Raw genomic sequence first — 22,808 nt, forward strand, 5'->3', positions numbered from 1 at the left:
ATATATATATTCTTGTCCTATCCACTCCTATGCTGATGATACCACCCTGCACTTTTCCATGTCTTTTCATAGACGTCCATCCATTCAGGAGGTAAACATATCACGCAGGGAAGCAACAGAACGCTTGACTTTTGATCTTTCTAAAATTTCTGATTGGGGCAGAGCAAACTTGGTATTGTTCAATGTCTCAATTGACTTTTGATCTTTCTAAAATTTCTGATTGGGGCAGAGCAAACTTGGTATTGTTCAATGTCTCAAAAACTCAATTCCTCCATCTATCAACTTGACACAACCTTCCAGACAACTATCCCCTCTTCTTCAATGACACTCAACTGTCCCCCTCTTCTATACTGAACATCCTCGGTCAGTCCTTTACTTATAATCTGAACTGGAAACTTCACATCTCATCTCTAGCTAAAACAGCTTCTATGAAGTTAGGTGTTCTGAGACGTCTCCGCCAGTTTTTCTCACCCCCCCAGCTGCTAACTCTGTACAAGGGCCTTATCCGTCCATGTATGGAGTATGCTTCACATGTCTGGGGGGTTCCACTCATACTGCTCTTCTAGACAGGGTGGAATCAAAAGCTTTTCGTCTCATCAACTCCTCTCCTCTAACTGACTGTCTTCAGCCTCTCTCTCACCGCCGCAATGTTGCATATCTAGCTGTCTTCTACCGCTATTTTTATGCTAACTGCTCTTCTGATCTTGCTAACTGCATGCCTCCCCTACTTCCGCGGCCTCGCCGCACAAGACTTTCTTCTTTCTCTCACCCCTATTCTGTCCACCTAATGCAAGAGTTAACCAGTATTCTCAGTCATTCATCCCTTTCTCTGGTAAACTCTGGAACTCCCTGCCTGCTTCTGTATTTCCACCTTCCTATGACTTGAATTCCTTCAAGAGGGAGGTTTCAAGACACTTATTCATGAATTTTTGACCACTGCTTTGACCTTTTTATGGGACTGGCAATTCAGTGGGCATATTTTTTTATTGGATTTTTGTTGGCCTTGGCCAGTGTCCTTCCTATATAAAAAAAAATAAATAAATAAAATATAATAAAATAAATAAATAAATAAATAAATAAATAAATAAATAAATAAATAAATATATATATATATATATATATATATATATATATATATATATATATATATATATATATATATATATATATATATATATATATATATATATATATATATATATAAAATCCATGTAAATATGTTATTATTGTTCTGAATTAAACTTACTGGCATCTCCATCAAGCTCCATTAGCTTCTGTACCAGCTGTTCATACTGAGTACCAGCATTGGGACCTCCACCCGACACCACTGTGAGGTGGTACAGCCAATTGTCCTGAGGAAAGAATACAAAGATATTAATGTACTTTGAAATATGATTAATCACTTCATATAATTTACTGGTACTCATTAACCATTAAATATATCTGTTATCTTCAAAACCATTATTATAATAAAAAAAAAAAAAAAGTAAAGATCTGGAAGACTGTTTGCAGTGACTGTCTTCATTCTTTTAAAGTTTATACTGTAATATATAACTGACTATTTTTGTCTACCAGCCTGGGATTCCTTAAAAGAGCAGTGATTCAAGCATGCTGTTATGTTTTCTCATTATTATGTCATTGTGTAAAATCAAATTATACAAAAGTTACCTTTTCTTGCTTATTTGGCATGATGAGGTAGGTTGGACCTTGGTGTGAAGGAAATATGCCAATGGTTAAATCTTCCCTTGGTGTGTCATCATCTGCTGCATCCTCTCCTTCAGAGTCAGACACCTTCTCCACTTCCTCCACTCTTGCATCACGCATATTGATTTGGCTTATAGGATTCTGGAAACACGCACATGCAGAATATTACAAAGAGCACAACTCATGTATATAAATAAAAGACTACTTTCACTAATTATTAGATCAATTATTAGACAAGTAATCTTTTATCTTAGAAAGGGAAGATTTACCTGGTCATTGGGATTCTTAAAATAAATAAACATTTTCCCAATGAGAACACACCAACAGCGACGTGCATGACCATGTTTGACTTTGGTGAGCCATCCCTGCAAGGTTGGCTTATTGTCTTCTTTACTGAGCAACAATTTAGTGGCATTTCTTCTGAGCACATTCTGGAAAATAATCCAACAATAATTAGAAAAGATACTATAGACAAAAAGATATGATTTCTGCATGTAGAATAAAAAAACATGTATTAAATATATACTTGCATTATTCATTAATAGCACAAGACAATCTCATGGAACATTCCTTTTTCACATAGAGTTACAGTTAAATATTTCATTCTACTTTGCCATTAAACCAACAAAGTGAAGGTTTCATTTTCATATACCAAAATTTCTAAAAAAATACGAAAACAAATATATGAGTAAATATAATAAAAATCCTTGTATGTCAAGCTGACAAAACATATACTTAAAGAAATTAAATAAATGACAGATAATGGTGATTGTTACTAGCAAAACATATTAGTGAGTTATCTGTTTTACCTGAAGAACTCTGACCCAGTCTTCAACAAGGGCTGTATTATCTGCAGTGAGGTAGTACGTCTTTTTGCCAGTATTCACTTCGAAGGTGTGTGCCCCCTCAGATCTTGTTACTCGGCACACCTCATTCAGTGTTATCTGTCCAGCTGGTTTCCGATGTATGTCACTCTGGGTGAAGAAAAGTACAATTTAATCCTCTCTCTAGATAAAAACCCTTACAAATTGACTCTTTATGAATACCATTGAATATAAATGTGGTACATAAATATATGGTTCATCATAATTCTGTTTACATTTACCTCTATGTAATTTCCATCATTTCTTTCTATAATAATAATATAATAAATAAGAGTTTGAAACAAACCCTTACCTGACTTTTCCAATAAGTTAGAGTTCCATCCTTTAATACAAAGTAGCGCTTTTTCCATGTCTTAAGTTTCCCTCCAAGTTTGGTCAAGTAACCCATCTTTTCCAAAGAACTCTCCCGACGGGGAGACACAGTACCGATGCTGCTGGTGTACAAGGGATGGTGAGGACTGAGATTACCATACTGCATAATGCCCAGTAATTCAGTCCAATCAGTAAAAACATTACCTATTTTTTTCATTCAACCAGAATGCAGAAAGCATATAATGTTAAGTGAATTTGAATGTGAATACACACCAAAATAATAGGAAAATAAATGTTATTTTCTGCTAACTGGATATTAAGATTAAACATTCTCACATTTACAGTGTATAATAATAGGCAGATGCTACATTTATATTTGAGAATCTAAACTCTAGCTCTTCAATTGCAAGTGTACTTACAATTCATTGCATTACAATACAATGCCACATCCCTTAACATCAGACATGTAAACCTTACCATTCAGAAATACTTACTGGCTTGATGTAAGAGTATTAGTGGTTGTTTCAACACAAGATGTCCTGGCACTGATGGTGGGTGCCATAGTTGATTCTAGCGATCCACTGTCACTTCGGGCATCTGGTGGGATTGCATAATCATCGGACACGCCAGACTCAAAGGATGTATCTACAAAGGAGTGCTTTGATTAGTGTGCGATTGTATGCATGATAAAATTAACTAAGCTAATGTAGTGGAATTGTGAGATGGCTACAATGAGGTTGGTTTTGAAATAATACATGAGAGCATCACTGCAACTCTCGAAGTTTTACTTTATGGGTAAGAAAAGTTTGGGTAAGAAAAGTTTGCAGAGAGGTTGCCTGTAATATATTTGATTGCAATGATGGGGACTTGAATAAAATAACTGCTTTATAGCTGAATTACAGATCATATTAACTTTAATTCAATGAGGTACTGAATACAAGCAATCTATTATGAAATTAATGATTCATATATTCATTATCATATCCCAGTTTTCTATAAATTACATTGTCATATAATTAGCTTTCCTCATGTACTGTGAGTATAGCAGACACTTTAAAGAGCGACAAAGTTATTATTCTTGAGAGGTGTGTGACTGCAGCCAGCATATTTAAGAGCTTTCTCCATGGTTATTTAAAAGAAGCTCATGTTTCTTATAAAGAAGATCAGGATTTCAAAACTTCCTGTATCAAGTATACTTTTAACTCAGTTTTGAGTGGCCACATTTTATATACAGTAAAATCCCTCTTATCCGGCATCAACGGGACCGCTGACATGCCAGATACTTCAATGTTGCCGGATACTTGAATAGAAGTGAAATTATGTCCACAATCACCACCCTACACTCACGCATCTTACCATAACAAAGATCAGCTGATCTTAGTCAGCAGCTGATCTGATCAGCTGCTTAAGTGTAAGCACAACACGCTTCCTCTTTTCTACAACTTTAGGCATGATGAAGGCGTCAGGCGATAAACAGTGCACACGCGGGACTGAGTCACTGAGTAAACACAGTGCAGTGGGCCGCGGGTGGCACGAAGCAGTGCGCTCTGGTGGCGAGGGGACAAAGTATGCCTCGCACGGGAATTTTAATAAATTTTATGAGTACACACTGATTTTTATTGATTTTAAGGCTCGGGGAAAAATGTGCTGGATACTTGAAGCTGCCGGATACTTAATGCCGGATGAGAGGGATTTTACTGTAGTCCATTGGAAAAATCATAACCACTGAGCAGAAAATCTTAGTTACATTCTTCTTGGATGCTTCTCTCATTGTATAGCAAACTGCACAACATGTAAGAAAAGAAATGACTCACAATCATTATATTAACTACAACTTAATTTTACACATGGATATTTCATATGGAAATCTGCATAAAAAAATATTACAATATAAAGAAATAAAATGGCAAGTGCTACAAGTCACTGGCTGTGTCAGGATCTATTGTTCAATCACCCTTATCTTACGAATACCTTGCCAATTTAAATTTTTTTTAAAGTTATAACTATTATATTTGTAAACTGGGATATGATAATAGCATTAATGCAAAATTTTGGATATTATTGATTCAAATGGGGTTAAGAGGTCTTCAACCAAAAACAAAAATATGATAGAGAATCTGCAATATGAGAAGAAAACATGCAGTCACTAATGAAAACAGAAAGAGCCCTGACTAAAGGAGACAGCCAACACCAAGAGGCTCCTTTCAGGTGCTGCTCTATACAAAAGTGCAAAAGCAACATTCACATATATGTACAGTGTAAGCTTAAAAAAAAAATACATGGCATTTTTATCATCTGATGTAAAAAAGAAAAGAAAAAGAAAAATCTACAGCCACTATATGCTTCCTTTGTGTGACTGTAATATATGTGTTGCCTGTTGAGAATATATATATATATATATATATATATATATATATATATATATATATATATATATATATATATATATATATATATATATATATATATATATATATATACACAAAAATGACAGTAATATTTAACTAAATCAGTCATTTACAGGATTCAATTAAACAAGATAATAATAATATAAAGACTTTGGTTCTATACTTTAAGCTACTATGCTAGTAGCTTAGATAGTAAATGCTTGAAAAAAAAAAAAGGTACTTTAGCATTTAAGGACATTAATAATCTGACAATTATCTTGGCTTTGAAGGAAGTAACTCAACAGAAATAAATATTACACAAACCCGGCAGTCTTAAGGAGGGCACTGAATCTGGTATAGAATCTGGCATAGCATCGGGTGGGATGGCATAATCGGCATAATCATCTGAATCCTGAGATAACCGACTGCTGTCTGTGAAATAAAATTAGCAGTTTCTATAAAACCAAAAAGGTAAAGAATAAACACCAGGAGAAAAATTAAATGGACATCAAGGCAGAAAATACATCTATGAAGCTGTGAAGCTGAGGCAAGTGAACAAAATAGCAAAGCTGAGTGTGCAACAATAATCTGACCAAATATAGAATGTGAACATTTGGATATCATATAATAATTTAAAATATATTTTCATCTCCCATTACCCACATCTGCTTTATTCTGTCATAGAGCAGGATGTTAAAAATATTTCAGTATATTCTCATCATTACTCAAAGCTTCTGGACTGAATAGAACAACTATTAGCAAGAAATTATACACATAAGACAACAAGTTCAAAGAGAATGAGTAGTATCACTGTATCTCCACAGTAGCCCAGCTGCTCAGTATCTTTAGTTCAGAACCAAAGATCCAGGGCTTGAGTCCCTGGCCAAGCAAATATTATTTAGATTCATCTTCTGTAGTGGTGAAAAATAAGTTGGATAAACAAACTGACATATCAAGATGGGACAATGCAAGCTCGACTGGAATTGTGTTTTCAAATAGATAAATACAACCAAGAAGGAAAATACACAGACAACATCCACTCTTCATACATCTCAGTGTTCAGTTTGTGATTGAATGAGATGAAGTAATAACACTTCATAATGTTCCTCATACTTTTACATCAATTGTAATGCCACAACAGAAATTTGTGACAGACCATATTCTCTATTGACATATGTTTCTCTTAAACACTTGAAACATTTTGAAAAGAGAATAAAGAGAAAGAGTAATTGTTCATACAAATCAATGAGGTGATGAGGTGCTTAATCATGTGACTTGCACAGTTTCTTCAGCTGAAGCAGCACAAGCTTCACCAGGAGATTTCCTGCTTCAAATGTTTTGGTGATTCCCAAATCCTGCACAACCACTTATCACCAGCTTTGCATGGAATGCCCAAATGCTTAGCCTACTAAGCAGCTTCATTTCTTTCCATGCCACAAACTTTCATCTAAAACAAACACTGCTGAAGATGCCATTAATACCCTGCTTCTTTCAAATATTTGTTCTTTAATAGTTTGCATAATGTTCCTTACACTAATCACTGTGGCATCATTATCAGTATCAAAATTTATCTAATGCTTTCCATGTTTGACACAATTATGTTCATTTCCTACTCAATAGTCATACTACAAACACTGATTAATCTGTAACCAAATAAACAGCTTATTAAATATTTGTTGTGCCCAAATAATTACATACTGGTGTCTTTTAGCCTTGCATTACTGTCATCAAAAATTTTAATAGAAGCATTTTGCATAACACTATGAATTTTATTTTTTTTCACATTATAACAATGACTGAAGATAAATATTTTATACAAGTGTAAGAATGTAGGAGATCTATTCACAAGTACAGCATCTAATCTTATTTTTTCCAAGGAAACCCATTAGAGCTGAGAAGCAAGAGTGGCACCTAATGAGGTAGCACTTTGTATACATGTGTGATTCTTTGTATCCTCAGTGAATGAGTCAGCTGCAGCTAGATGGCCAGTGTTGAGGAAGCGTTTCGATAGTAGGCAGTATTCTGAACCTTATCTTTGCAGTTAACCATCAAACAATTGTGTTCAAACTCACCTCATACAATCTTCATGTTAACACATTTCCTCAGCTTATAAACACTGGAAAATTTTGTCTAAGACACAGTCACATATGGAGCGAAGTGTGGTGTATTGCTACATTTTCAGCAGTGGTTGGCATTAAGTCTGATGACAATGCTATGATGCTCTATTGAGTGCTGTGCTACAGATATACTAGGATGATGAAGAGAACTTCATTTAACTTTTTCTGACATTGACATTTAACATCAATACTTACTGCATGTATGTATCCAGTAGCAAAAAGAAAATATGGAAAAAAATGTCTTCTGTGATTCTCTTGTACCTTTGCGTGGGGTACCTTCAAACAAAGGTATGACAAGTCAATTGTGGAACCAGGGCATTGTTTCAGCCTTAGTCTGTGGCATGACACACCTAAGTCAAACTGCTTCCCATGCAAAGCTGTTGCTCTGCTCCAACATTTATAACACTGCTAGCAAGTGTTCTGCTACGAGTGAAAGCGGTGGTAGTGATTCAAAGCGTGCAATAAAATACAGAAATAAAAAGACATTTTATGTCTTTTTGTGCATTTCACTGTACGCATAGTGATTAAGAATTGATGTACTTAAAAGCATTAGCTCTACAGCAGGTTCCATCATTAACACCAGCTTCTGCAGAACAGATCAGTGTATTTTTTTTCACATTCTTACATGTTTTTAATACCATGATTGATATCTATTAAGTGTTTTGTAGTATAATAAATAAACAGAGATGAAGGCAGTAAATCTATAATTATTTTAGTGATAAAAATAAAGGTTCACCATAGACTGGTGAATTATACAAGTGGTTCAAAGTATTTTTTTTTCTTTTTTTTTTCTTTCTCTATCTCCTTAACTATTTTTTTCCTACTGATAAATTTAAAGTATAAGACACCTGGTTAACAGATAAATAAGAATATATAGCATAAAATCAGTTACTAAAGTATTCTGCTTTATATTCAGCATGACAGTGATCATCAAAGAAAAGGTAACTATATTCAACAATAAGCTGTTGGCTTCATAAAAGTGATCACGTTATACGAGAGAATTATCATTCAGGTTTGGGTATTTATGGGTGCATTTCAGACATTTTAATACTATACTCCATCATGCAAAGTCTGATATAGCAATTTTGTCACCTGAGGACTTGCAAGCATGGTAACACTGTCAGTAATTGATGCTCTCACCAGCTGACTGGCTGGTACATTGATCTTTTCCTTCCAGATGAACAGCAAATTGACTTTGTATTCTGATGAAAACTTTTTGTTATTTTTAAAATACATAGCTATTTGTACATGTATAATCCAGTATGCTTTGAGGAAAGTTCTTGATAAGAGCATAAAGTCATTTTGCTGTATATTTCAAAAATAAACTAGAATACATGAGTCAATCAGTGGATGAGAGCATTGCCAACTGGCATTGTTACCATATCCATGTGTTCTCAGAGGGCAAAAGTGCAATAGCAGACTTAACAAGATGAAATATAATCATGAAGGTGAAGAAAGCTTTTAATACACAACATGCAATATGCACTTTATAGGCATCAGTGTAATGTCATTTAGAAATATACAAAAAAATAACCACTCCCTTCCCTAAGTGTTGGTGGTTGTGTAGAGATGTTTCAAAAGATTTTCTTCATGTCATCTCTAATACATTAAAAAAATGCAACTGCAAAACTGGGCATATACAAAAGTGAAAGCCTGTTGATAAGGATTTGATTATGAAAATATATTTGTTGAATGCCTTGTTCAAAACAGAAGTGAGTTGTTTATAGGAAAAAAATTATTAACCTAGAGCAAAAAGTTGTTTTGTAAGAATTACAGCACTCACAAAAACTACTGGCTGGGCAGCCTACATTGTCCAAGACTTTTTGTCAAAAGAGATATACCCTATGGAAGGTGAATGAATGTGGCAAAAATTACAGGCCACCAACATGACATACTGCCAGGATTCCAGCACTGCATGCAGAACCCAACAGTGTTTAGTATACTAAGATAGTGGAAAATTAATTGTCCATTCTGGAGTCTAGTGATTTGTTATTTTCGCAAATCCCTAAACCTTTTTCTGGTTCCATTACTATACATTTTAATAAAGAAATCCCATTAATGTATTATCACATCAAGACAACAGGATGTGACTTAGCTTACAGTTGCCAACTACAATATTTGTTGAGACAGAGCAGTATTACCTATGTAAAATTTGCTTGCTGCAGGCAGTGCAGGAAGCCTAGAAATGCACCATGTCGGTGGTCAATAATTATTGCAATCTTTGTTCACTCTCAAAATAAAGACTTCTTTTTGTAAAAAAAGTCCTAGGTAACCCAGGCTGTTTGGCCATAATTTTATATGAATGCTGTATATATAATATAGAAGTATCAGTGATTGCTTGGTTCCAAAATATATGAAACTTACTGCAAATGCTTCTGCATGATTTACAGCTGAAGTTTATCAAGTGGTTTAAGTAAGAGTAGCTTTTATACATGCAATTATGACATTTTAAAATTTCAGATAACAATGCTTTAGCACATTCACCTACAAAAATCTAAGGATGATAGAGCATGCAGATATAATAACTTCAAAAATGAAATTCGACACATTACAGCATAACTCCCAGAAGAGCTTCAATCCTCATTTATCTCTGGGCTGCATATCACAAGGCATTATCTGGTAATCCTCCTAGAAGAATACTATAAATCTTGATGCTAACAAGGCCTTGGAGGGAAAAATGCAAAATATGAAGATAAAATTAATGTTTACTAAAAGAGCAATTAAACAAATGCAAAAATTCAAAACACAGACACACAAAACTAACCTCTCCTCATGCTTTTGGAAGGTGAAGAGCCTGAAAGCTTTGCTGGAGACAGAGATGATGTTTTGCTTTTGGAGGGTGAGCTGGATGATGACTCAGCTGAGGAGGAGGGAGTATGGGAGGACAGGCCTCTGGAGTCCGATCCCCCACAGTGATCCTCTCCATCTGAGGAGTCTGATGAATCCCCAGTGAATGGAACAGAACGGATTTGACTGGCTCGCTGAAAGAAAAGTTATATCTCAAGTTACTTTTGAAATTATGAATAATGTAAATTACACTACATAAGAACTACATGATACATAACACTACATGACAGAGTTGATGAATTTACATGAAATTTTTTTTAAATGATTTCACATCTGGACTACAAGGTAAAGATGACATGTTAATTGCTTAAAGATAAATAAATGAATAAATAAAACAAATACAAATAAATAAATAAATAAATATATAATATATAATATATATATATATATATATATATATATATATATATATATCATACAAAATGCCCGTGAAGCAGCATTAAAACTGTAGATATAAAGAACACCCCACAAGAAACAAACATAAAGAACTACAAAAAAACAAGGGCATGGAGACTAGAATTATTAAATAAAAATGATAATTACTGACAGGCAAGTAGAGGAGGAATCACAAAAACTTGTAATTTTAAAAGACAGCAAGAACAAGAATGAGGAACAACAAACTGAGGCCAGTTATTCTCACCCCCTTGACAGCAGCATACACAGGGACGTGGATCTCTGGGTAGCTCCCCAGACCTGAGGTTCTCACTCTACTGCCAGCCTCCCCTGGCCCTGCACCACCTGACCCTGACAAACCCTCTTGTGCCACCTGCAGAGAAAAGCCATTTAGTTATGATACTGGTGTTATCATTTTTATTAAGAAAAAATAAATAAAGAAAAAATTTATATATATATATATATATATATATATATATATATATATATATATATATATATATATATATATATATATATATATATATATATATATATATATATATATATATATATATATATATATATATACTCTTTATTGAAATTAAGATCAAGATTTTTAGGTATGTGATCACATCATAAGATTTCTTATGCACTTCTTATTTATACTCAGCATTCCCTGCATGTTGCAGAGAGTAACTACAAGGAACAAAAACTAGAAACTCTCTATCTGGAACTTTTATTTTCATAACACAAGGCTGAACCTTGCTTTGATTTCACTTTTTTTTTTTTTTCTATGTAGACATTCATATATGTGTGGAAAAGAGTTTTGTAATATGTATCTATATCTATCTATCTATCTACACACACACACACACACATATATATATATATATATATATATATATATATATATATATATATATATATATATATATATATATATATATTCTTGGAAATCTGAGACCAAGCATCACTGATAAGATACTAATCACGTAATTGTTAACTTCAAAGTATATCATCATCAAGTACATTTTAATGTTTACCAGTGAAAAAAAATATAATAGTAGTAATAATAATAATAATAATAATAATAATAATAATAATAATAATAATAATAATAATAATAATGATGATCACACCATATTGTAATATTATAATTGAAATGACAAATTTTTACTCTGTATTCATCTGTGCTCTTCTATTGTTGAGAAGTAAATTATCAAGATGTTTTGACAAATCATATTATGTAACAAACTACTAATACTTCAATAAAACACCAAGTCCTGCTATGGCTTACCTGATATATTCTTGATTCCCAAGATGGAAAGCGGTGCAATGGTGGAGTGGGCGGCTTCTCTCCATTAGCCTCGGCCTCTGCAGGCCAGGCAGTTTGATCCCTGCTTGGAGTGTATATCTCACTATAGTCATGGAGTTCATCTTTTGCTCTGGATCGCCTGCCCTCATCACTCAGGTGACTGTCCCCAGAACGTGCTAACTGACTTGAGTCTGTGCTCTCAGTGTTGTCATAACTGTCAAGTTCAAGATCAAGACTATCAGCACTTTTGGTAACATAAGTAGGCACACTCCCGCCCTTTTTCAAGTGCTTTGTGCGGGGTTGGGGCACTGGTTTTCTTGGACTGTCTCCTCGACTTCTTGGTAAACTGCCTGTGCTCTGTGTTAGGCTGTTCAGCATCACCTCAAGTGGACTTTTTGGACTGAGGCTCTGTGGTGTTTCTAGATCCACTGAACCTGAATCCACACGAGAGTCTCTGGTTCTTTTGTCCTCATCATAGCGCCGTCTCTCGAGGTTGGTGCGAGGGGGTCCATTGTGTCGAGATTTGAAGCGAATTTCTCCATAGTTAGCATCTGTGTCACTAGAACTGGCCCTTCTCAAACCTGCTGGGGATCTGTATAAGGAATTCATTATCAATAGATTTGAAAAGTCAAGTCAGCAACATAAAAAGTGATTTTATAACTTCCTTATTAGATAATTTACACGGTTCACTCTCCATCACCTGCATAGAATATGCATAACTATTTGTTAATGCAAAATAAACCAAATATTATTCATACACAACATATAGTACCAGCTATATGACCAGTATAAAATTTTCAGTCATATTCATGAAACATTCGAGTTGCTGACCATAAAATACAAATGTATATGATGGAACTAAAAACACTGCACCTTGACTTTGATCGGCGGTCTCGGCCAAGGGTGGCTGGACGGGATGGTATGTAATCAGCTTCATTTCGACCATCAGGAAGAGACTCATCACTGTCGGGTCTGTCCCCCTCATAGCTGCCCCGGGAGGAGTCCTACACAGGAAGAATCTGGTTAATATTGCTTTCACAGGATTCATACATGGTGATGGCAAGCAAGAAGAAAAATTAGTACATTTCTATGGATACTTTTAAAACACAAATAAATGTTGAACGAAACAAAAACTCAGTAAATCCAAAGAAAACACAATAAAAATATATATCAATACAAGAAAATAAAAAGGGATATCTGTGTTATAAAATCATTCTGAAAGGAAGAAAAGAATAACACAACTTCAATATAATACTTTTGGAGAGAGAGAGAGAGAGAGAGAGAGAGAGAGAGAGAGAGAGAGAGAGAGAGAGAGAGAGAGAGAGAGAGAGAGAGAGAGAGAGAGAGAGAGAGAGAGAGAGAGAGAGAACTCTTTTAAAGTACTGTACTGAGCAGTAAAGATAAAGGATGAAATGAATGATAGATAAAAAAATATGATGAGTAGTGTGAGTAATGCAATAACACAAGCAGAAGTTGCAAGGTCTATGTATATGGACCTTTCCTTAAACACTGTGTAATAATTTGATTAGTGCCAAACCCTTCATGGTGCATAAAGGCCAATCACAGAGTGTTTAACGATGTACTAAAACATTAAAATACTAAATAAAATACTGAAATAGCTGCTAAACAGATTAATACTCTACTCCATATAGGCACCTGAGCTTGAGTTCAAATTGTTCTAGATTAAGAAGTAGAATTCCTTAGAGATGCCTGATTGTAAACCACTGTAACATAAATGTTTGTTGTGCAACATTACTTTCCACAGCTGCTGAAAAATGTAAGTGAACTCATTATCCTTGGTGCACTTGCAGAATAAAAATGACAAAGAAAAATATATAACCACATCAGTAACTGAATATTTATTGTACATATTTCTTAAAAAGCTTAAGAAAAAATGAAACCCAGTGGGTTTGTATGAACTATAACAGAACCATACATGATAAGTTGTGGTTAATTTACATACTTTCCTTGTGGAAAAATGTATAACCCTTCAAAACCAATTATTCCATTTTGGTTACTTTCACTCACTAAAGAAAATAAATACATAAAAATACAAACTGTAAAATCTACAAAAAAAAAAAAAAAAAAAAAAAAAAAAAAAAAAAAAAACAATAGCACTTTATTAAGCCTGTGTGCGTGTGCATGTGGCAGCTTTCATGTAGTAAGTGTACACACTGGAATATAATAATGAAGGCAACACCTCAGTAAGACTACTTCTCACTCCTTAAAGAACTCATTATCATCTGACCTTCCTCTATGCTGACAAACTTCAATATTCACCATGCAGCCATGCACACAGCACATTCAAGTATTTCCTGACTCACGAAAATATGATCACATTTCTCAGACTCATCCATATCTTTTGCTTCTCCACTTCTCCAGTGCATTAGCTTCTCTACTTCTTCCTTTAGTATTTGATTACATCACTACATTATTTGAAGATGAACATTATTATTCATAAGTGAAAAAAAGTGTTGGTTAGTGATTTTGGTGTAAATTCTAAGAGTAACTGTAGTAGGTCTTTGAAGTCAGTTTAATGCAATGAGACTGAATAATAAAAGAGATGCCAAATGGATATACCTATATAGTGAAACAAAGGACAGTATATTGTGACTGCCACAACCAAAATTTATAATGTGTGATACCTATGTATTAGCCATTTTTTATTCATTGTTGTTGTTTAAGTAGTCTTATTCTGCTTAAAAGAAAACATTGGAGAGATTCCAAATGCACAATACTAGGAATGTAGCTAGGTGAGAATGCAATATGTATTTCCAGGGCATGGTTGTTGGTGCCCATGGTTCTTGGTTCAAGAACACTCACAAACTTCAAGCTTTCAGCCTCCCTAATGAACAGGTTGATAACTGGGTACCTGGAGGAATCTAGAGATGGCAAACTGTGGGAACTCATATGTTACAGCTGGTCCTGCATCTTAGATAAGGTATTCATATTCACCAATAGTCTGAGAGGCCACAGGTCATGATGAGAGGGTGGAATGGTAAGATAAAGTGAAGAGCATTACATTTCCCAAACTGCCTCTGATTTATCTTTATCATTAGTGCTGAATTGATTATGCATGCCAAAACAAGTTACAAGAATAATTGTAGTAATAACAATTAAAAAACAATAATAATGTTTGTTACAGCCAGTCCTTTAACAATACATGACGTGCAAAATTTGTTGGATGCTATTATACTTTACAACTGCTGTGTTTCTGGCAGTTTTTTGTAATATAAATTAAATAAAAACAACTGATGATAAATCCAAGTCCAATTATGTTCAATGTAATGTTGATTGCTGTGAGTGAAAGGTATTGTCCAGATGGGACAGGTGGCATGAAGCAAGTCATCCCAATGCTGAGGAGTGTATGGACTGGTAACTCTGAGCCTCGTATAAGTGACCTTCATTTTCAGCCATTCCTCTTTAATGGCAACACATAAAAGTTCAGTAGCAGAAAAATATACAACATACATTCTGTAATGCAACTAAGGCAAAAAGTCAGTTTCATCAAGGAATTCCTTTGAAGAGAATTTGATAAAAGGTGCAAAATAACTTGTTTACATCTCTGTCTCTCTTTTTGTCCAACTCCCTTTCTATCTTTCTCTTCTACACACATCCAGCACCTAAATGCAACTATGATCACACCCACCCTCCCACCCACCCATGCCTGCACACACAAGCAGCTCCACAAGCAGTACCACACAGAGAACACCTCCATACCTTAGGCAGACTTAGGGATCTCCTTTTCCATAACCTCTGGAAAGGAGAATTGAGAGTGGAGTGAAGACAACTTTGTGTATCAGACATTAATGTAATGCAAACAGTGTACCACAAAATGTGAGGTAGCAAAATATATCAATGTCAGTGTTGGAATTCAATAAATGTAATGCAAAGTGTTATGTATAGTTTTTTATATTGTTTACCTGTTACTTGCCTTACCTGTAATAAAAACTCTGATGTCATCATTTTCTCCTCCAGCTACATTAGTACCACATTTGCTTCCCATACATTCATGCAACAACATACAATATGTTGAAGACATTACAACATGATATACAATTCAGAAGAGCCTGTATCTCACTGCTGGAACACCAACACACCAAGGACACACTAGATAACCTCACTGAGGACACTGACCAATCACCAATCACTATTCACCAGTCACCAAGACAACAAGGCTTTTAAGTAAAAATACCAAGGGCTTTGGCATTTCCATTCTGTGGACAGATCTTATGATAAATAAATATTCCATGAACTTTACATCTTTACATTGGATCTTACCCTCCCATGACACATTGGAGGACTAAAGTAAAGATACATGGTATAATAAACATCATTATTCTGAAGGGTAGGTTACATGCATGTGACAATTTGTGAACCAATTCCAGATCCCTCTTCATGTCTAGGGATTCAACCTTTCATAAAAAAAAAACATCCAGTCATACTCTTAATTTCTTCCTAAATTATCAAACCAACACACTTAGCCTATCCTTATTGGTTCACTGATATAATGAATCTGATCCTAACCTCTCAACTTGTGTTATCTCCCAGTGCAGTATGTACTATACAAATACCTCACCATACACTTTTCAGGATGCTCCCACCTTCTGATATCATTAACAACTAAAGTTTTACTAACAAAGTATTGCAGTTCTGAAACAACATATGCAGTCTGCTATTTATATTTCTGGTCTCCAAACATACTGTGTATTGGGATGGAATCTAAGTTTAGAGTCCATTGCCCAAATCACTGGGCAGGTAAAAGTAGTATGTTGCTACACACTTACTCACCCATCTCTATATACACTCTTTTAAATGTCATGTAGTCTGATTTCATACAAATGTGCCAAGATATTTAAACTGTGACAGTCTGTCAAATTTAAGTACTATTTGTAGTTTACTGTCAATTCCTGTGATGTACACTAAAGACTTGACTATTTGTGCCACTTCTGGTGCAGTATCACCCACTGTCCTGTCTACTTTTTTTTTTTTTTTGAGTCTCCCAATGTTTTTTTTTTTTTATTTCTTCAGCTGTAAAAAGCCTCACATAGGCACAACAGCACAAGTAAGTATGAAGGCCTTGAATGTTGCAACACAACTCTCAAGCTTGGTAAATTTGCATTGCTTTGAAAAAAGTCATGTGTTTATCAAGGAGACCTAATGATTTTAATTCATAATAATCTCATAAATTTCATTACCTAAAGTTAAAGTTAAAATTAAATTTCATTACCTAAATATATTATCTCTAACTTAACTTTAAAAAACCCTGAAATGTTGCAATTTTTTTACATGAATTATGAGATTATAGTCAATTAAGAATCCTGTATTTCCTTTCCTTCCTAAGTAACACAATAAGGGCTATGGTTACCATAAGTTCCACTGTAATATTTAGAGCCGCATGCTGCTGTGGCCATGCTGGTGACACTACAGTCTTCAATGTTGTACACTCTTCCTTACAGTTTAATGTTATACGTACACATACTACAAAAGGACGAACAAGGTTGACTCTATGTTATACAAGTATCAGGTGAGAATGATTAAAATTTTCCATAAATAGTATGTTATTCAGAGAAATCAGTTAAAATTAATCTTGCATGAAGCTTCCGGGGTGTGTGGTCTATCAGGAACACAAGCTTCATAACAGACTACACGGCAATGAATGATAATGTTAATAAAATTCTGCTGCTCATCTGACAGTCCTTGGGTGAATGGCCAAGTACAACACCACTGCTTTTGATTTCTGCTCCAGCCACGTCTACTTCGGCGGAGAGGTCAGGGAAAGGAAGGCTGGAAACCCTCTCAGAATGGTATAAATGATATTTTATGATATCAAAAGAACTATGTCATTGCTGCCTCACCTCTGTGTCTCTGTCCCTCTCTGTGTGCATGGTGGAGAGGTGAGCCAAGCGGCCGCGCAGAAGTTCCAGCTGAACGTTGCATTTCGCGTTTTGCTCCCGCAGGTGGGCGTTCTGGTCCTCAAGCTGTGGGGAGACACATCACTGTAGCAAGAGTATTTATGGTGAAGATTTGTAGATTTTAATTTCTCAGAGTGGTACTGTACATGTCTGAACTTATCATTTACTTTGAGATGTAAAGAAGGATTACACTAAGAAATCTTTACCATGCTAAATCTGCATCTTTATTTTTGCAGGATTGAGTCAAGCATGTAATTTCTCCTGTTTTATGATAACAAATTACCATATTTTACTGTGAATTTATGTATACTGTTTACACTCACTGTGCTTTTTTTCTGGTAATGCATTCCAGTGATGTATTGTTCCATTTAGAAAACTGTATTTATGCTGATCCTTATCTCTTCTCTAGTTAAGTTTCATGAGAGAGAGCGAGTCTGTCTACATATACCTCACTTCCTCGACTCTTGACTAATGAATAATCTTCTTTCTTATTAATTAAAATTCATTTTTTAAAGTTTCTACTAAGCTTGGTGAATTACTACCATTTTTTTTTCTCATTTACTTGTTTCCTGTTTAACATGGTGGATAAACACACGATCTTTTACAATTACCACATACTATAATAACTCCTCTTCTAAAGTCAGTGTGGCATGACTGGCGACTGCTTCTGGAGAAAATATTCGTACATTACTGATAAAAAGAAGGGATTCAATCTTGGCCAGCAAAGGTAAACACTGTGCTGGGTCATAGCTAAGTAAGTTATCATCCCATATGGCTGCAGAGTCTCGAGGAGTAATTAATGGTTTATTTGTCTACCTCACTGCGTTTTTTTTTTTTATCTTCTATCTTTCTCGACGGACATTTTCCTCTCTTGATGACTGTATAAAAATAATGACGTTACTTATGGCAGTTATGGAGGTAGGGAATGAAAGGAAAGGGCAATGAAAACAAACATTACAGGAAAAAGGATTCTTCAGTTTCCTCCACTCTTATTTGTTAGCTGTCCGTGTATTCCATGTCAGTCCGATAAAATATATAAATGCACATACTAACCACACCACTAAACATAATTTTGACTGCTGCCAGTGACACACACACACACACACACACACACACACACATGCAGTTGGTTGTGCGCACTGGAAGCAAATGGTACGGAAAATGATTTAATTCTGTATTCCCTTCGTTGATCATGTAAAATAATTACTTTACATAACTCAATCAGTAAAGCAATTGGTGAATAATTAAATCTATATTTCATCAACTAAAATTTTGTGGTGATGCAGCGGATGGGCGCACGGCGAGCGACCTTCGAACCATGGTTGTAACGACTCACGTTCAGCTGACCAATAAGCTGGCGAAGTGATGAGGTGTGGTAATACCTGTGGGGATCTTGTCAGTATTTTGAAGGAGGAAACTCTTTCTTTGTGAAATGATAGGAGGCAGTGAACAAAGTTGAGCAAGAGACAACGGTACTGTCACTGCAATAACGTCAATCTGTTTAATGTTTCAGATCTTTTCATTAACTTTATTTATGCAAACACAATAGTCGCGTCTTTTCCAGCCCTTTTCTCATGTTCTGAAAAATATTTGAAATGGAAATTCGAACACTTTTCGGCCTCAATAAAGATTCATGGCATTTAGGGTCTGTTGACTTGGCCTTCATATCCGCAGGAGATTAAACATGCCGTGTTTGTTTGGGACAAAACAGAGGTTCTTTTGATATTTTCTGGGCTCGTGTGAAGTCAGCGGAGCCCGGGAATGTAAAACGCTCTCTTATGGCGGAATCTAATAGGTGATCCGGGGACGACAGGCACCGAGACGACCCTGGCACGCATGCTCCTCTTCAACCTCAACCATCTTCGCGTTACAAAACCCACCCATGCGCTCCCTCTCTCCCTTACCCTCAAGGCTGACACTGGCGCAACTTTAAAATATGAAAAAAAAAGAAAAAAGAAAAGAAAGAAGACGCGAGAAACTTCCAGATGTGAGAAGAATCGGAAAGAGGATGGAATGACGCAGAAAGGAAAGTTTTGTGCGACTTTGGGATGCAGGAGTGTGTGCTTATCCTCCGTGCTCTTTGTTTTTTTATTTATACTTGTGAGGTGGATAACGACACTTCGCGACAGTAACGGGGAGGAAAAACCTGCAGGTTCATGGGTCATATTATCCTTCAAATACCCAAACTATGTATTTAAAAAAAAAAGTAAATACAGAAAAAAAATGAAAATAAATAAATAAATAAATAATAAAAATGTATGAAAGCGTGTGAGAACCACGAGACAAGAGTGAGGAGTGCAGGGAGGGAAAGTGGCCGAGAAAACACTGCGCTCCAAGACAAGCCTCGCTAATGCCATCCAACTTTTCGCGTATCAATGAGTGAATTAAAATCAACTGCACGTTACCAATTACTCGAACTGCTACTCTGACTTTGGCAAGGTGGAGCAGCAGGGGATGCAGGCACCATTAAGAACATGCTGCTTGAATGCATTGGCACGGACTGCACACTGAGAGGCATCTGCTGCCTACAGGAACACATTAACCTTAATGCAGAAGTGATAAGTAATAAAAGAAGAAACAGATAAAGGATAAAGAGTCAGAGGAAGTGATAGGGAAGGAAGGAAAGTGAGTGAATGGATGGATAGATGGATGGATGGATGGAGCACGTGTAGGGTCAACTTACAGATGTAAATACAAAAGCTAAGAAGTTATGAAAGAAGAAACGGATAAGGTAGAAATAGACAGAAAGAAGTAGAGATATGGAGGGAAGGCGAGGAGCACTGATGGATGTATCGTAAGGGCAAGGGAACTAGGGAAAGGAGCGTACAGTAAGAAGGGGGTAAGTTGTCGACCCCGAGAAGAGTTCCAGGAAGGTTGGACGCTCCACCAAGACCTCAAATGTACCGTAAAAGATGTCATTTTCCGCCTCGACAAGCTCTCCTTCCACAGACATTGCTGGAAGGTGAGTCCTAACCAGTCCTTCCTCCCTGGTCCACGGCGTCATCTCCTCAACTCTTTCTCTTTTTCCCAAGCCACTTTTCTTCACCATATTTTCTTCCTTTTCTCACTATTTGCTGGCATGCATTCATTGTCCCCTCTCTCTCTCTCTCTCTCTCTCTCTCTCTCTCTCTCTCTCTCTCTCTCTCTCTCTCTCTCTCTCTCTCTCTCTCTCTCTAAATGATCTAAATATGTTCTTTTTTTTACACGTGGCTGTTTCACTGTTCTGATAGCTATCCCACAGCTAATTATAAGCCATTTTATATTATTTTCTTCATTCGTTTCCTAAACTCCCGTGTCTTTTTTTTCTTTAAGCTCTCGCTCGCTCCATCCCCGACAAATATCTTGCCGCAGTTATCTACCCAATACTCCTCTCGCGATGATCCAATAGTACCTGTGTCTGTTCTATTTTCCTTCTCCTCCCCCTCCTCCTTATCCTCCGGTTCTCGCTCGTTTCTTGTGATCAGTGGTCTTGCTGATCCACTTCCAAATCTCTCTCTCTCTCTCTCTCTCTCTCTCTCTCTCTCTCTCTCTCTCTCTCTCTCTCTCGAAAACATTTTCTGACCAAAAGGTAGCCCCGGGTCTGTCCTCGCCTTCCTCCAGCACTCTCGCAAACCTCCTTTCTCCCTCCACTTATCTTCAATTTCTGTGGTGATATTTCCTGATCTTCTCTTCTCCAGTCTTCTGTTTTCCTCTTAATACTTTTACTGATCTCCTCTCCTGTCTATTAACTATTCTATCTCTCTTCCTTCTCCTCCTTACCTTCTTCCCATTAAGTTAACTTACGAGTAATCCGGGGTTCCATATTCCCTACCCCTACGTTTTCTTTCATCAACTGTTTCTAGATGTTGGTATTAACATAATTTACGAGATGAAAGTTAATGCTGGTTATGTGCTTACTGTTCCACACGTTAAGCAGGGGGTCACACACACACACACACACACACACACACACGAAAACAAGAGACGATCGCAATAAACCAACAGCTTATGGTTTTTATTCCCTTGCATTCCTATAAACATTGTAACAAGGCAGTCTCTTTCACGTACGTATTCTTTTCCTACTCCCCTTGCTCCTCCTCCTCCTCCCCATCCTTCCTAGATCACAAGCAGACAGCTTCATCTCACATCTTTCCCTTCGCTGACAGTCGGAGCAGCAGCAGGAGAAGGATGAGGCGACGGTGCAGAATGTTTCAATAATACCGGACTTTGGGAAGGCGAGGGAAGGTGGCTCATCTCGCTCCTTCTTCTTCCTCCTTCTGCTCTTCCTCCTTTTCCTCCTCGTCTTGGGAAGTAGGAACATGAAGGCTTAATCAAGGACATGCACGGGCGCTCGCTGCATGAGGTACAGTCACAAGCTGATTCCAGACAGTGTGTTGGGTTCGCTGGGAGGCTGTGAAGGGTGCGCCACTCTGTCTGTCTCGTGTCTCGTTCGTTACCGTGCCTCGGTCTGGCCTCCTCTAATAAAGGGTCGTGCTTAGGTTCGGGGCTTCAGGACATGCTTACGCTAAAATTCTTGGACTGTCGGTGTGAGTTTGGTGTTCACTCGAGTTTGAAAATCTTGATACTCGTGATGATAATAATGTGTTTTGTCGTCATAATGAAATTCCTTGATAATTATTTACTCTCTAATGTTGTCTGCTGTCTCATTACTTTCCTCTTTTCTTTGCTTTTTTTCTCTTGATTTGTTTCCTTTATTTTGATTATAAAACAATTTCTGGTCACATACTGTCTATGTTTTTCATGATGTATACTTTTGTACTTATCTCTCCTCTCATTCTTGTCTCTTCCCGCGGAGGATGACGCTGAGAGTAAACTGTTTAAATATCCCTGACACCCCTCACATCCTCATCCCTGAAGTGCCGCCCCACGCCCTTATGACCGCCTGCACACCTCCATGAACACTTACTGTCACGCTCCCATGACCATCCCCGAGCCCCTACGCTCATTAAGAT

General features: G+C 36.4%; 1 protein-coding gene across 10 annotated transcripts in view; it reads right to left on the reverse strand.

Moving 5' to 3' along the window:
• The window catches only part of LOC135100478 (uncharacterized protein CG43867-like), a 132,163-nt gene that overhangs the window by 20,434 nt on the left and 88,921 nt on the right, over positions 1-22,808 (reverse strand). For 2 of the 10 annotated variants that reach the window (XM_064003429.1, XM_064003432.1), the window contains 13 exons: positions 17,800-17,922; positions 15,662-15,697; positions 12,815-12,945; positions 11,924-12,533; positions 10,892-11,017; positions 10,169-10,385; positions 5,612-5,719; positions 3,395-3,545; positions 2,881-3,022; positions 2,514-2,678; positions 1,974-2,135; positions 1,669-1,845; positions 1,247-1,352 (listed from right to left, as the gene is read on the reverse strand). In XM_064003429.1, the coding sequence (XP_063859499.1) occupies positions 1,247-1,352; positions 1,669-1,845; positions 1,974-2,135; positions 2,514-2,678; positions 2,881-3,022; positions 3,395-3,545; positions 5,612-5,719; positions 10,169-10,385; positions 10,892-11,017; positions 11,924-12,533; positions 12,815-12,945; positions 15,662-15,697; positions 17,800-17,922 (2,254 nt within the window). The remainder of the gene's footprint in view (positions 1-1,246; positions 1,353-1,668; positions 1,846-1,973; positions 2,136-2,513; positions 2,679-2,880; positions 3,023-3,394; positions 3,546-5,611; positions 5,720-10,168; positions 10,386-10,891; positions 11,018-11,923; positions 12,534-12,814; positions 12,946-15,661; positions 15,698-17,799; positions 17,923-22,808) is intronic. The other 8 variants (XM_064003439.1, XM_064003436.1, XM_064003435.1 and 5 more) reach the window with 7 other exon arrangements.

The sequence above is a fragment of the Scylla paramamosain genome, chromosome 5 (assembly GCF_035594125.1).
Source record: "Scylla paramamosain isolate STU-SP2022 chromosome 5, ASM3559412v1, whole genome shotgun sequence".
Classification (NCBI taxonomy): domain Eukaryota; kingdom Metazoa; phylum Arthropoda; class Malacostraca; order Decapoda; family Portunidae; genus Scylla; species Scylla paramamosain.